General features: G+C 43.6%; 1 protein-coding gene across 2 annotated transcripts in view; it reads left to right on the forward strand.

Moving 5' to 3' along the window:
* MYH16 (myosin heavy chain 16) overlaps positions 1-16689 on the forward strand; it is a 1042471-nt gene that overhangs the window by 99686 nt on the left and 926096 nt on the right. For both annotated transcript variants that reach the window (XM_086930547.1, XM_086930548.1), the window contains exon 2: positions 7980-8114. In XM_086930547.1, coding sequence (XP_086786673.1) covers positions 7980-8114 — 135 coding nt within the window. The remainder of the gene's footprint in view (positions 1-7979; positions 8115-16689) is intronic.

Consider the following 16689-nt stretch of genomic DNA (forward strand, 5'->3'; position numbering starts at 1 on the left):
ACAGTCCGAGTGGTTATTAGCCCTTGAGGGAGATACTACACTACTTGAGGTGAAAAGGTAAATAAAAATTGGTTGGCCTGCAATTTTTTTTATTTCCAAACAATTTCACACCTTCTGGGAACTCAGTGATAAGGAGACTTAATACAATAAAGTCATACCTCCCACCACTTTACGTGCAAAACTCCTTTGTATCTGTCATGAAGGACACCTTGGCATGGGGAAGACTTAAAGTAGAGTGAGGAATTCATATTGGTGGCTGGGTTTCGATCTCGAAATTGAGAGAAGAGTCAGAAATTGTTCAGCCTGTGAGAATTCCGACAAATCACAACACATGCTTAGGCCACCCCTCCAACCCCTTGCTAATCCCTGTATGCCTTGGGTTAGACTAGGCATTAATATTTGTGGTCCCATTTGGGAACATGGCAAGCAATTGTTCCTCATTGTACTAGTGGACCATTTTTCTAAATAGCCAGAGGTGGAAGTTGTACAGAACGCAGATGCAAAAACCATTGTAAGTTATTTTTTTGGAGGTAATTTCTTAGAGAAGACCTACCCAAATGTATTGTGTCAGACAATGCCCCACAATTCATTTCTGCCATTTTCCAAACATTTGTAAGGGAGAATGGTATCTGTCATAAAACCACTCCGTTGTACCATCCAGCTGGTAATGGGGTAGTCGAAATGTTTAATGGGGTCATAAAAGGTGTTGTGCATCCAGCCAATCACAACAACGTTTTTCATGGAGGAAAGAACTGATCCACAATCTCTGGGCTTTCCGTGTAACTCTTTGTGAGTCCACTGGTACCGGCCCCTTCGTACTGCTAAGAGGTAGAACCGCTGTTGCCAAAGGCAATGTGGGTTGAATCACACCCAAGAGAGTTTGCTGGTCTTCTGGAAAGGTGAAATAGATGTTGTTACACTCACAAATGACTAGCATAAAGTATTATAACTTGAGGCATGCATGCAATAAAGTGACCATACAGGTGGGCGACAAGTCAGGGTAAGAAGAACTGACTTCATAAGAAAGGGGAAAAATCACTTCTCACAGCCCATGGAGGTCAAGAAAGTTTTCTGCAACTCCTCCCTCTTAAGTGATGGTAAAATATGACATTTTTCTTCATTATCTTTGTGTAGGAGTGGTGGGATCGCTCCCCCTCTCATGTTAACTCTGACAACCATGGCCCTCCTTTTTCCCCAGACAATGATTGGATTCTGGATGGCGATGCCGGTTGGGATTCTTGCCCACAGAGGACGGATATTGCATCTCCTGATGGTGTGAGCGTTCCTGGTGATATGGCTACTCGGAAGGACAGTTGTAGTACCTTCAGTGGGGAATTATCAGAGGATGCCCCACAAATTCCTGGTACAGGTGGCGTAAACCTTGAACATAATAGTCATGATACTGACAATGTTTTCCCCTCTGGTAGCAATGTTATCAAGGAACCAATGGTGAACAGATATGGTAGGGTAGTCAAACCACCTGCTAAGTTACACAACTTTGTGTGTGACTAAAGCCTCTGGTCCCGCCTTCCTCCGCGTTCTGTTTCACACTTGGTATCCTCTCTCATCTTTCAAGTTTTTGTTTATCAATGAGAAGGAGATGTGTTATGTTATGCATCACATATTGTATTTCGGTTGTGCTATGTCCCAAGGTCTCGTTATCTGCCTCGAGCTGCTTTTCCTGCTGTGTGCCCATGCCCCAGGGCACTATGATGTCTGATTGTTCCACGACAGAATCTTGGGCATGGGCGACGGTTGGAGTGGCAGTTGCCGTTACCTGTAGCCCCTAAGAAGGAATCACTGACATAATATCGACTACAAAAATATAGGCATTTAAAATATCGGCTCCAAAATATCGACTACAAAAATATCGAAGTCCTATCTACAAACAGGTAAGTACAAAAATATTAAATCAAAAATATTGTTTGAAGATATGTACTTTATAAAAATATCGAATTTATTAAAATTAATGTAAAATTAAATAAATATAAAAAATAAATAACTAAAATATACTTAAAAATACTTAAATAACCTTAAAATTATTAAATAATTAATTTAAGTTATAAAAAATTTGATTTGTTAAAACATATATATATATTAACATATTATTATTAAAAAATATACAATATTATTACCGTAGCATAGCAAGAGTGTGAAAATTCCTATTCCCACTCCTATGAGTGCATCAATAGGGAAAGCGTTGGATAGCGGGAGGGTCAAAATTACTATTCCCACTCCAGTGAGTGCAACAGTAGGGAAAGCGTTGGATAGCGTAGGGTTAAAAATTACTATTCCCACTCCACTGAGTGCAACAGTAGTGAAAGCGTTGGATAGCGTAGGGGTAAAAATTACTATTCCCACTCCAAAGAGTGCAACAGTAGGGAAAGCGTTGGATAGCATAGGGGTAAAAATTACTATTCCAACTCCAGTGGGTGCAACAGTAGGGAAAGCGTTGGATAGCGTAGGGGTAAAAATTACTATTCCCACTCCAAAGAGTGCAACAGTAGGGAAAGCGTTGGATAGCGTAGGGGTAAAAATTACTATTCCCACTCCAAAGAGTGCAACAGTAGGGAGAGCGTTGTATAGCGTAGGGGTAAAATTACTATTCCCACTCCAGTGGGTGCAACAGTAGGGAAAGCGTTGGATAGCGTAGGGGTAAAAATTACTATTCCCACTCCAGAGGGTGCAACATTAGGGAAAGTGTTGGATAGCGTAGGGGTAAAAATTACTATTCCCACTCCAGTGGGTGCAACAGTAGGGAAAGTAAACACTTCATACATTATTTAAAAAAAAATGTATATCTATAAAAAAATATTAAAAGTAATTACCAATTTAATATAATATAATAATGAATCAATTAAAATTACAAATTAAATGTAATTATTACAATTAGTTACCTATTAATACAAAATAATTACAAATTACCAATTAATTAATATACAATTAAAAATCAATTAACAATTAATTCAAATTAAATATAATTACATAAATTGAATTATTTAATTAATTATCAATAAATTACTACCCACCCTATTCCCCTATAAACCCACAACCCACTACAGAAAATAAATTAGTAAAATTAACATAATTAGCAATTAATCAATTAAATAAAATGATGTGGCAATTAAAATTTAATTAATCACCCATAAAAAATTAATTAACAATTAATTCTAAATAAATGCCAATAAATAATTTTACATATTTAATTAATTACAAATAAATTACTTCCCACCCAATTCCCCTATAAACCCACAACCCGCTACAGAAAATAAATTAAAGCAAAAGGATCACGTTCAAGCTCCTCACCCACCAAATTATTGGTTCGACAGAACAGACACAGACATTCAAGCTGGAGAACTGAGGGATCTGCTTACAGATCTAAACTTGGTCCAACACATCCACTTACCCACTCACCAGAAGGGCCACTGCCTGGACCAAATTTGGACACATAATCTACCACCATTCTCTCCCATTATAAGTCCTTGTATTTGGTCAGACCATTATTTCATCCAGTTCCCGCTAGAAATTCAAGGGCAGCTTAAGGCCAAACCTCATATGGGAAAAGAGTTTCGTGAATGGAAATCCATGGACCGCTCTGGGTTCATGGACACGTTGAACAACACCCTTCCCCTATCAGGCGAAGACCTGCAGGTTGACGAGAGGGCACTGTCCTCCTGGCTCCTCCACGCAGCAGATCTGTTTGCCCCCTCTGTATACTTGTCTAACATTAGAGGTAATGATGCCCACAAATGGTTCACTCGGGAACTTAGAGCACTTAAATTAGGGGTATGACAGAAAGAAAGACAGTGGAGAGCCACTTATTCCTCACAGGATAGGGAAATTTTCTGCGCCACTAGGACAAAATATCAAAAAAATTTAAGCCAACACAAACTTAACTACTTTTCCACAAAAAAATGTATCTTCATCTAATAAGTCCAAAGACATTTTTAATATAGTCAATGAACTCTGTGACAACGACAGGACAGCCCCCTCAATAGCTCCCACGCAGAAGCTATGTGACTCCCTGAATAACTTTTTCAGAGAAAAAATTGTCACTATTAAATCGAGCATTGCTAGTTCCCCAACGTCACTTCCTTTGGATGACGCCTTTTATAATCCCTCTGTACTAGATGCCTTCCCGGCCATCAATGGTAAAACTTTTTCTTCACTTTTGGCGAGGGTAAAGTCCGGATCCCCAACGACATCTGCCCCCCCACATCTTCTCTGAAATCGGTCAGACTATCCCTCAGGGTATCCTACCCCTACTAAACAAATCATTGGCCCAGGGCAGGGTACCTACTGGTTTCAAACACGCCCTGCTAATCCCTCTGATAAAAAAACCAGGTCTGGACCCCCGGGACTCATCAAATTACCGTCCCATATCCCTGTTGCCATTTTTATCCAAGATATTGGAGGCTCACGTCTCCAATTGTCTTTCCAACTTTGTGGAAACCACTGGGTTTCTGGAGCCCAATCAAGCTGGGTTCCGTCCAGGCCATTCGACCGAGACGGTAACCCTGGCAGTCCAGAACACACTTCGGTGTAACGCAGACAGGGACGTCCACCAGGCACTGGTACTCCTTGACCTGTCTGCTGCATTCGACACGGTCGACCACACCATTTTAGTCGGCCGTGTCGGGCAGGCAGGCCTCAGAGGTGCTGCCCTGAGCTGGGTGGAATCATTTTTGTCTGACCGGACTCAAGCAGTGAGACTGGGCACCTTCACAGCCCCTAGAATTAAGAACGACTGCGGTGTCCCTCAGGGCTCTTCCCTGTCCCCCCTTTTATTTAATTTATACTTGCGTCCCCTCTTGTACTCCTTGAGGAAATTCAAAGTGTGGATCTTTAACTACGCAGATGATCTGCAATTGATTTTCCCCCTAGGCTCGCCTGACGCTGTTACTGAGTTTAGGGAGGTCATGGCTCACATCCAGAGGTGGATGGGCCTTAACCACCTAAAACTCAACCCAGGCAAGACTGAACTGATCTTGCCTGGGAAGAGTGAACTCAGCTGGGGACCTCAATTTTGGCCTCCGGAGAATGGAAATCCCCCTTCTAAATCCCGCACGGTCAAGAGCCTTGGAGTCACCTTTAGTGAAGACCTCTCTGTGAAAAGTCAGGTAGGGACAGTAGTCTCCGCATGCTTCTTTCAGCTGCGCAAGATTAGAAAGATTGCCCATCTCCTAACCCATTCTGCCCTGATACAGGTGACCATCGCCCTTGTGCTGTCTAGGCTGGACTACTCAAATAGTTTATATTTGGGTCTTCCAGCCGGGCAGCTCAAGAGGCTGCAGCTAGTTCAAAATCAGGCGGCCAGGCTGGTCTGTGGGCTTCCTAAATGGCAGTCCATCAGGCCAGGCCTGGCAGATCTGCATTGGCTGCCGATAGCCCAGAGGGCGGCTTTTAAAACCGGCTGCATTATCTTCAGGGCACTACAGGGCAAGGGCCCCAAATTTATCATCAACTTGCTTGCCAGATATGTCCCCTCTCGCAACCTTCGTTCCAGTCACAAAAGCCTGCTCACGGTGCCTGTTGTTAGGAAACAACGTCAGGGCGGCAGCTCTTTTCACTTTCTTGCTGCCTCCCTCTGGAACTCCCTGCCAGCTTCTTTAAGGTCACACGAGGATATTCTGGCCTTTAGACAAGCCTTTAAGACCTGGCTCTTTAGGGAAGCCTATCCTTAGATGTTCCAAGCTGTCCTCCTGTTGTTGTGTTGTGCTTCTGAAAACTTCCTATAGCGCCATGAAGCCTACGGGCGTACGTGCACTCTACAAGTCAAATTTAACATAACATAACATAACCCACACTCACAAGGCCCTCCACGACATGGGCCCCAAATACCTCAACAACCACCTCACGTTCTACATACCCACCCGACAGCTCCGATCCTCCAGCTTCGCCCTCGCCACCGTCCCACGGATTCACAGAACCACCACCGGTGGAAGATCTTTCTCCTACCTGGCGGCCAAGACGTGGAACTCCCTCCCCACCCACCTTCAACTGACCCAGGACCATCTCTCCTTCAGGAAGCAACTCAAGACCTGGCTCTTCGAGCAGTAGCAGCACACCCCAACCCCCCTCCCAGCGCCTTGGGACCCTTACGGGTGAGTAGCGCGCTTTCTAAATATGTTGATTGATTGATTGATCATCTGTCATCTCACATGAAGCAATTATTTTTCCATATGTGGTCTGCTCCTGGACAAAGCCTTCTGCAAAAGACCAATCAAAGCTGATTTCAGCTAATAAAAAGATAATTTGCACAAGTTCCAAATTATACAACTCTCAGCTGTGCAAACAATAAATGAAAATCATCTCCAGGTCTCTTCTCTACATAAGAAGATGTTATCTGCGACATACATACATTTCTGATTCAACCTCACAGCTCCTAACGATCTTTGCCGTGCAAGCAAAAGCGAACATCAGCCATAGATCTGTTCTCAACATGCAGCGGCCACCTCGGCTCCTTACTACCAACTATTGAGATAATGAGACTTTCCTAAGGTCTCTGAAGTACCATAAAATATTAGAACATCTGCTGCAAAGCGCTGACCTGATTTATACTATGAAAGTTCCTCGCCTCACTCTGCTGTCTAAGGGAAATAAACAAAAACAAACACATTCAGCTTACCGCAGCACAGATCCAAAGAGAAAACTCTCCTCGAGCCAGTGAGATACCAATCACAAATCTAAATACTGGTCATGAATTTCTTTATTGCCTTCAGCACTGCTCAGTGTGTTAAACGCTCTCAGCTGACAAATGCAGTGACCTGAAGGTCCCACATTTGACTCCTGTCAATACTGACCCAGACTTCGGTAAATTAAGCTCTAGGAAGTGAGTAACCTTTTAGCTGCAGTGCTTAAATGTAGCAGACGAGTGGATTTAAGTGCTCAATAAAACAAGTTACGATTATTAATTACTCACTCGATATAGAACAACTTTCTACTTCCTGCGTAACAGGCAATTTGTAAGCACACACCCCTTCAATATACCCAACGTCCTTTATTTCTACGACCCAGACGTCCTTTTGTTAACAGGTTCTTGCTTAAAGCATCATGGTTACCTGCTTTTACCAGGTTGTCTGTGCGGTGTCTCCCTCGTTCATAGAGATGACCGTGCCTGTAAAAAATCTCTCAAACACATCTTTGGTCAACTTCAAAACACTCAAAATATCAGTGCGAATCGCACGGTGTACGGTAACTTCAACCACAACGCACACCATCCACTGAAAAAGCATCTTTAAATAAACAATTAGCAGATTACATCATGCGCCTTTTAAAGCAAGCCATGTGCGGGTGGTGTAAAAACTCTGCGGCCATTGTAAGCACACTTACATAACTAAAACCCGGGAGGCATTACCCAGATAAGAGGCAATGCTGGGTTTCTAGTCAAGGTGACCGTATGGCGCTGTTGGGGCATGCACGCCAGACCTCGAAACATGAAATGATCTAAACCTTCTTCTTCAGGGACAAACAAATATGTCCTCGTATTCATACTAGATGACCATTTCTTGTCGGTCTTAGTTTATATACCTCAACTTGAAAGTACTGAATGTACTTTAATTCTAGCAGAAGGACATTTTATTCCCTCAATGTAATAGGCATTAAGGGACGATGCCCAAACAGTGTCAAGATTACCTATGGTCCAAACCTGTCCATACATTGTTGACACCTATGAAGCTTAATGATCAGGCAGGAGCACACCCACCGAGTCCTACCACATCCAGAGGCTGTCATTGTTGCCTGAAAGGGATCTTGGAGCTCTCTTATACTAAAACAGGTAAGCATCCTCCACTCACTCATTTCATCATTGTGGATTATTGTTGCCTTTGTGACTGATTGTAAACATGAATAACATTATGGCATTCTCTGTTGTCAGGTCAAAATGTGCGTTTACTGTTTCTTTGATTAGTGGCTTAAAAGGAGGCAATGAGACTAACTATGCTATCACTAAAATACAATCCACATTTTCTTCCACGAAGGTACAGCCTCTGCCACATTTGAAATTTCCAGAACCAGAGCCAAAAGATAAGAAAAACATGAAAAAGTCAACTCCTGCAAGAAATTTTTGTGTATCCCGTGTTTGTCAGATAGAGAATAAACATACAAATACAAAGGTAAAGGTAGTGTTTTTTTAAAACCTTTTATGCATTTTTATGTCAATGCAAGCATTGAAACATATTGGCAGTATTTCCTGTGCTACCTTTCTACCATTTTACATATGTGTAAAAAGAACTGTTGATTTTCATGTGACCATGCATCCAAGACTGAAATTATTAATAGAGATAAGCTACCATTTAATAGTGAATGTTAGAAATTGGATTCCTGGTTTGCTGAGGTATGCACCAACGCCAGACAGAAATCACCACTCTAATCAGGGTAAGCTTAACACACACTAAATGATAGCCTATGCTCACCCTCTTTTAGCTTGGCACAGAGCAGTCAAGCTTAACTAAAGAGGCAATGTGTAAAGTATTTGTGCAAGGCACCCACACAGTAACACGAGTACACCACAAAAAGACTCCACACATGTTTAGAAAATAGAGAATGTTATCTGAGAGAAATAACAGCAAAATAACGAAAATTCAATTTATAGCAGTCAAGATACACATTTTTAAAGATTACATGCATAGATAGTGCTTAAACGTCACTAGCGGTCAAAGGGTTACTTGAGGTCGCGAGGGATTGGTGCAAATCCAAAGTTCAGGCCAACCGTAATGGAGGGCAGGCTGGCTACTGGACCAATGCAGGGCCTACTGAGAGAGTACCTTGGATGGAGCAAAGTGTCCACTCCTCCCCTTGCAGCTTTGTGAACCCCCTCTATATGTCTATTTATTTATTCTGGCAGGGAAACTTGTTTCCTGCTCACTCTTTTTTTCAGATGTCCTTTCAGGAAACCTTTTTAAACATGTGTTTAGTTTAAATGTAAATGTAATGTGTGTGTCTTGTAAAGCACACTGCTACCCGGAGGCGTCCTGGCACTATAGACCGCTGGGGACCCCTGTCCTGGCTTTCCCTGTGAGATGTTCCCTCCTGGGTATCTCCAAGGTGAAACCAGGCATCCCCGGCATTTGTGGGGGGCCGTTGTGGAGATGAGACAAGCTAATGCCCAGAGTTGCCAAGTCTGATCCCTGGTTAGAGTAGGCACCAAGGTGAGAATTATCGAGTCCGCTGACCCTGGTTTACGACCCTGCCGCATCGGGAATTGAACCCTGGTCCCGGGCCGTCCTCTGCTTCCGGGTCTGCCTCCTCTAACCAGTGAGCCACACCACTCCACCAAAAGTCTGCTATATCATGATGCCATTGTCATGAAGCATGCGTCACAAATCGTGCATAAGTTGTGTCGCATGTATGTAAAATGGTAGTCATCTTGAAATGGGGTCCCTTTAATAGGCAATCCATTACAGAACTATACGACAAGCATGTACGAATGTCTTGACATTTGCATTTGCATGCAGTTGCTAACAAACACTAAGAAAGCCGGTAGCTCAACCATTTAAGGCCAGAACCTAATGGCTTTGCCATTTCTTCTAACACCATGTCATTGATTTGCTAAATTGTTTGTTGGATAGGTCTGTTTCTCCTGCCAGCAGTGATTTTGGCAGCCCTTCTGGGGTGGGACTTAATCTCCTAGCTTTCTCTGAGTATAGGAGGGGTCTGAAATGTTCTTAAAGAGCAGGACATTTTCTGCAGCGGGGTGCCTACCTCTGCAAACTAGAGACCCAATTTTTCACATTCGGCTTATCAGACATGCCCAAATTGATTTTGTATAAAACAAATCGACTAAGTTCGTAATCTTTTTATCATGATCTTAACAGTTAAAATTTCTTTGAAATGTAATTACCTCTTTCCAGAGCTTATTCCTCCTTTATATATTCCATTGATTGCTATATTTTTAAAATGTATTTTTATACCGAGATTTTTATTTATGTGTTGCATGCAATTAGTCCTAGGGGTGTCCTGGTGTCTGACAAGTGGCATGACATATGTTGTTCCAAGTCAGGTTAAACAAGCAAATGAGATGTGCCAGTGAGGATACCCGGGGCGTCATTTATGAGCCCTTGCGTCACTTTTACGCCGCCGGTGCGTCACTTTTTGTGACGCACCAGTGGCTTAAAAAATGCGCCTTGTTGCGACATATTTACAAAGTGACGCATCTAGGTAGATGCGTCACTTTGTAAACCCCTGCGCCACATTATACCTGCGCCAGTTATAATGTATGCAAGGGGGGCATATTGACGCAAGAAAGGTCGTAGAAGTAACGCAGTGAAATCTATGAGATTTCACTGCGTCACTTCTAGGATGCCATTGCGTCAAAATCTTGCGTCTGTCTCACAGCAGGCGTAAGACTGACGCAGGCCCTGTCACATGGGCTTGCCCCATGTGAAAGGACGCATTGCTGAAGTTGCGTCACTTTTGTGACACACTCCAGCAATGCGTCACTTTTGCTCTTACTGATGCGTCAGAAATACTGACGTATCTGTAAGTCCTTGCGAAGTGATGCGTCATATTGTAAATATGACGCATAATTGGGGGCGCAAGGAGGGCGCAATGAAAAGTGACGCATCACTGTTTTCTCGCAGCGATGCGTCACTTTTCATAAATGAGGCTCCCGGATCGGGGGATTTTATGATATACCTACTTGTTCAAGGGACTAAATGCTTCCGAAATCCACTTGTCCTGGAAAAAAAATAGACTTGTCTTTCTTGGTACCATGCAAGGAGTTGACAAACTATGGCAACCTTCTCATTATATCAAAGCTTTGATAATAGCCTATATGATGATGTAGGACTCTCATAATAGCAGGGATTCTAGCAAGACTTTTATTTGGCCACCTTTCTTCAAGTCTGCACACAGGGGCTGAAAGGTGGTGGGAAGCAGTAATTACAGGATTGCAATCATCTGTGATTTTGCGCATTAATTAAAATGTGTCAAGGTATTCACCAGCTCCCTTCTAATATCTCACCACACTGGAAAATGTTGGGCATTTACTTCTGCCGAGAATAGGAGTAAACCTTCCAGATAGGGAAAACGATGAGGTAGGGACAGTGAATTTGCAATGTTCAACAGATCGTCCCATGAGCAAAAGAAGATGTGTGTGAGAAATTGTAATTTGCAAAAGTTTACTTTGTGTAAGGCCCATTTCTGCGAATTTGTCTGCATTCCTGAAACTCATAAATATGCAACAATTCAAGACATCCACCTGCGGGTGCAGTTTTGTGACTTCCACAAAACCGAGATTTAAAGTTATAGTCATGTTGCCCACGATGTTTTTACACTGGTTCTCAATTATTGGTCTTTGCTTAGAATACTAGCATGCATCAAACATGTTTTACTCACTGATACTCCAGAGTTTATTTAAGTTTGCAGAACAGTCAAGCGATTTTATTTTCAGTTGCTAATTGTATGCAATTTTATTTTGAAAGCAAACTATCACCTATCTTGCTATTTTGCTTAAGGGTGTTATTGACGAGACCCGGTTCCGAGGGCTGCATAGGCGTACCTACAGGAGACGGGCGCCGTGGGTGATGTGCCAAATGCGCCGTCCCCTCCCTCCCGCGGTCTATGGGGTGGATTTTCATCCCTTGTGAAGTGCTTTTAATTTTTGTCTCTAAATTCTAGAGACCGGAGGTGTGTGCGTCCTGCCCTCGGGTGGTGAAGCCCCCCCCCCTTTTTTTGCACTTCACAGACTTTTTCACTTTCAAGTCCTCTGGTTGGGTGGGCCTTAGAGTGCCCATACCGCCGAGGTTTACACTCTAGGTCCTGACGAATGCCAGGTTAATTATACCACACCGGCTGAAACATGTTCATGTTGACCATTCACGTTGTCACTTAATGCTAGTGGGAGTAGACCATCCAATTAGTTGGCCTTACTCACCATCACATTTTTTAACCTTGTCCTTGATGATCTTTGATTAAATGAATTTTTTGATACATACAAGGCAATTTTAACTCACCACTTCACACTATTCACGTAAATTTTCACATAGCCCTCCCACCCTCACAAGACCAGCTCCGCAGTAATTCTGGCGTTGCAGCACACCGGGGTGGCATTCGGTCACACCCGGTGGGGCCCGATGATGAAGCAAGTCACCGACCAGGTCGGTGAGTGAGGGCTTTCTTAACAAACCAAATGGGCTTTGTTGGTTCCTTGTGCTCTGTGCTTCTTCCCACCTTAAACAAAACAGGAACACTCTTTTGTTGTTGATGTCTAATACAGTTTGGGGACTAAGAGTGTTCATGACTCTCCCTATCTCTCTTGTTGTTTATGAGTAAGGGTGTTATTGGACATACTCGGAGAGCAGTCTAGAAGCATTATAAATAGCCTCATATTGTTACATTTTGCAAAGTAGTGCACTGTTTTATACTGGAACCACTGTCGGTAGTGCAAGCTGTGCTCACTACTCGCTGCATTTCCACAGAGGTCTTGACCTAATATTAAGGTCTTTGCATAAATTAATGATATCTACAAGGATGAACAACTTACACATAGGGGTGCAAAGGCTGCTTTGGTGGCAGGCGATGCGCTTTCACAGATCTTTACTGTCGTACTCTAAACTGGCATGCTAATGATTTGTACGGCATGGGGTTGGTCCGCCTTCTCCAGTGGACATGTGTTGTCCTTGAAACCAAATAGTATTTCCTAGGTGTCAGGCAATAGGAATTGCACACCCCTGGGCCTTGTCCTCATTAAATGAGGTAGGGTTCGATGATGAACCTTGTGGCACTCAGCAACGAAGTTTAGAAAGAGGACTGAAAACCTTTAAGTGATCTGCAAGGTAGGATTCTTACACTATCGGTGTGTTGCCATGGATCCCAAACTATTGAAGGCAAAAGGAAGGCTGGCATAGCAGACTACTGTAGTCTGCATAGAGGACTGGTAAAACCAATGTTTATCTAACACCATTGTCCATGACTTTTCTGAGATCACCAAGAATGGTCACTATAGCAGTCTCTGTACCATGGAGTGGAGAAAAACACAGATTGTAAAGATCAATAGTTATCCAAGAAGGTGACAGCTTTCATATAATATTATTCATAAATATTTGATTGATAGCTGAAGCAGAGAGATGGGGCAAATCGTACTATCAAAGCCTGCTTCCAAGCTGGCAGAATAGATGCTGATTACATAGTAAGCATGGGCAAAGTTTTAATTACAGCAGAGCAATCAGAGTAATTCCATATTAGATAAGGAAGCATCCTGCTTCAAACCCGTGTTACCGTGCCGGGAGACCGTCATCCCTTACTGGGAGACCATTATGACTAGTGGGCCGTTGTCTTGATTTCTGACGCGGTCAAAGAGTACACATCGCACCAATTATTTAGGAGTACCACACATGCTGCTGAGCTACATCCTGTATTTAAACCCCCATTAGCCGTATCACAAAGACAAGATTCCTGTACTTATCAGTATTGATCTCCATCAACGGCGGCAGGCCACGCTTCACTACTTTTGGAACCAGGCATATGGAGCAGTTTTACCCAGTATATTATCTACCCTGACGAAGTTACAACACGTAATGAAACGCGTTGGCTGTGTATGTCCTTTGGTATAATTACCTAAATAAAGAAAAGAAAATATAAGACTACTAGTACCTGCGTAATTCCTTTGAGTGCGCCTTCCATTCTGTCTCCATATCTGGTTGTTGTAATTTTGCCCAGGGACAACGGGAAGTGTGCTGCACCATCCTTATTCTTATCTGGACTAGTGTTTTTGTTGTGCTAAACCTTGGTCTTGTTGCTTTTGTTAACATAATTCCATATTACTTGTAATGCTAGTTTACCGAAAATTACACGTTTACGCTGGCTCGAGTAATTTGGGGCAATGCATTATGCTAGAGCACAGGAACAGAGCGACAGCTTACTGCTACTGTTTGTGTTCTGTTGCATTTAGAGTTGTGGTTTTTATGCAAAATGCTTCACTGGGGCCGTTTTGGTCGCTGAGGTACATTTTGTGCTAAGAAAATATCGCTGAATTCAGGGTTTCACTATATGATGTCATCTTGTATAATGTTACTGTACTTTCGCATAATCGTGCTACAGTAATTCACGCGAGTTGCATCCAACCCTATAATATAGGGTGTTATACATATCAGTCAGTGGAGCAAATGGAGTCGATCACTACATACAAAATGGAGCTTGGGCACAAACGTAGAGGAAATCCAGCAAACAAGCCAGCTGGTGCCCTGAACCTTTCTGTAACCAGTGTAGAAAAATCAAAGCTGAATGAGTTTGTGCGAGTATAGATTGCTGCAAGGAGGGGAAAATCTGCCAGTTTGAAAAGATGGAAATATTTGTCAAGTTTTGTTGTGTGGAAATAATTTAATTGGTAGTGCTCAGTAATAGGAGTAGCAGGTAGGATCTAGAATGAAGGATTGCCATGAGCGTTAACAACGTTGAACATTTCTGCAGTCAAATTGCTGATGTTTTTAAAACAGGCATTGTTTTAAAGCACATCCCTCTGTGTTGATTTACAACATGTTTTAAAATTCATTTTAATGATGAATGCCCTTAATTAGATGGGCGTTAATGTACCTGTGATAGCTTTTTTTACTTTGAGAATTAATAACACTGAAGGTCAACACTGTAAACGAGCAAGGGAAGTGCAGTTTTTAGGTCTCGCATGGCGAGGGCTTTTTGGAATCAATACGATTCCGATGTGCACGTGGGGGGACAGAAGGGACAGAAGATGTGTACGGGCAGACTGGAGGCTTCACTGGCGCCGTGACACTAGGCACATTTGTTTGGGACATTTTTTTGGCGGAGAAAGCACAGCGTTTCTAGTTATGTTTCTGTTTTCATCTGGTTTCTTTGGAGAAGTGTGGCTCAATGATTAGAGTGGCAGACCCTAATGCAGAGGTCTAGCCTGGGACCAGGGTTCAATTCCCCGCCTCGGCGGTTCTTGGGCTCAAAATTCCACGGACCTGATAATTCTCGCCTCGGTGCCTATTCCAATCATGGAGTCCCACTCTGCAACTCTGGGCAATAGCTTGCTTAATCTCCACAACGGCCCCCACAACGCTACGGATGCCTGGCCTCCACCTTGGGGGTGCCCAGGAGTGGACGCCTCACAGGGAAAGCCAGGATAGGATAGGTTCCACAGCAGTGTTCGTACAAGCGCCTTGAGACCCTTGCGGGTGAGTAGTGCACTATACAAGTATCAATTTACATTTTACATTTATCTCGCTTGTTTTAGTGGGCAACTAAGAAAACAGACTGGCGTTTTATGGAATGTTTTCGTGCAAGTTTCGTTTTTCTTTATTTATTAACACTTTGTTGCTGCATTGGTGCACTGAAACTAAACAAGCACACTGATGGCGCTGACACTTTATTTGAAATATGTATTTTTCATTTTTCTTTATTAAAACTTAGTAGCTGCATTTGTACATTGAAACTATACACACACGCTGAACATTCAAACAAAGCCCAAATGTTGTGTGGAAGAACAATAGCTATCTTTATAGCTATGCTTTCAGTCCTTAACCAGAGCCAATTCAGTTCTCCTCAGTTTCCCCTCCCTCCTTGTAGCACCCTCTTCACTGCCTAGACAACAAGGTGTCAGCGCTTACCAAACAGCTTGCAGGCTGGCAGCCTGTCTCTTTTCACCGAATGCGACAATTACAATATAATTACACAGCAACAAGCACGCTCTCCATAATATGCCGCATAAGAAGCAAAACACTAAGCAAATGTTCATTTTTTCAAGAGCACATAATCCTATACCAAACTCAAAATTACAATAAAAAGATACAGATACTGTCCTCTTAACAGCATGTCAAATGGAAAGGGGGCGCCCTTGGCCCCCCCGCCCGCATGGATGTGCAGCGATCCCCTCTCCCCTTGCCTCCCGGTGGTGTGGGGGCGTTATCTCCCGGCGCCCAATGGATACGCGAGAGGTGTGCGCCACACCACCGGTCGGCCGACGCCCAATCCCTGACCCGGGAGGTGTGGTGCAGTCTTCCGGGTCAAGGGGGCGGGTGTCGAGGGGTGAGGGGAGGGGGCGGCCCGCCCGCTCCCCGCGTCCCTGGGAATGAAGGAGGGGGGAGCTCTCAGTTGGCCCTTCATGTCACCTGACGCTCCCCCACACTGGTCGTGCCCCGTGCTCGGGCCTCCTAATTTTCTGTTTTATCTTTCAGGTCAAGGATTGCTGCTAGGAGTGTGTGGTAGCGCGACATTGGAAGCAGACAGACGGAGAGTTAATCGTAAAGACCGAAGCGTTCACACAATATACCGGTGTACAGTGGATCTGTAGAGTACAGGACACGCAAGGCATCAACAGTAAGAGGAAAGTGAGGGGCTTGCATTTCATTGTTTTGTGTGGCCGCAGGGTGGGTCTACGTTAGAGTTTGGCAACCCCTAACACTTGGAAAGCCGGTGTTGCGGTCGCAGTTGCGTGGTGCTCATAGCCCCCTGCGCATTCTCCGTCTCGTGAAGGTACAGGGCGCACGGGTTGCAAATCCGAGCAATAAGCAAATTGATCAATAGTAAAAAATGCCGGGAGCCAAGGGCGCTAAGGGGTCAAAAATGGAGTTGATGTTGCAGGCCATGATGCGTAAGATGAATGCCATGGATAAGAGAATGAATAAGGTTGACGGCCTAGAGGCTCGTATGATGGAAAGGATGGATGATATCGCAGGCCCACGCGGTAGACCCAAGCGGCAGATTGATGCGCCTTTGCCGGAGGGGGATTCC

This window comes from Lissotriton vulgaris, chromosome 7 (genome assembly GCF_964263255.1).
Source record: "Lissotriton vulgaris chromosome 7, aLisVul1.2, whole genome shotgun sequence".
NCBI classification, from domain to species: Eukaryota; Metazoa; Chordata; class Amphibia; order Caudata; family Salamandridae; genus Lissotriton; species Lissotriton vulgaris.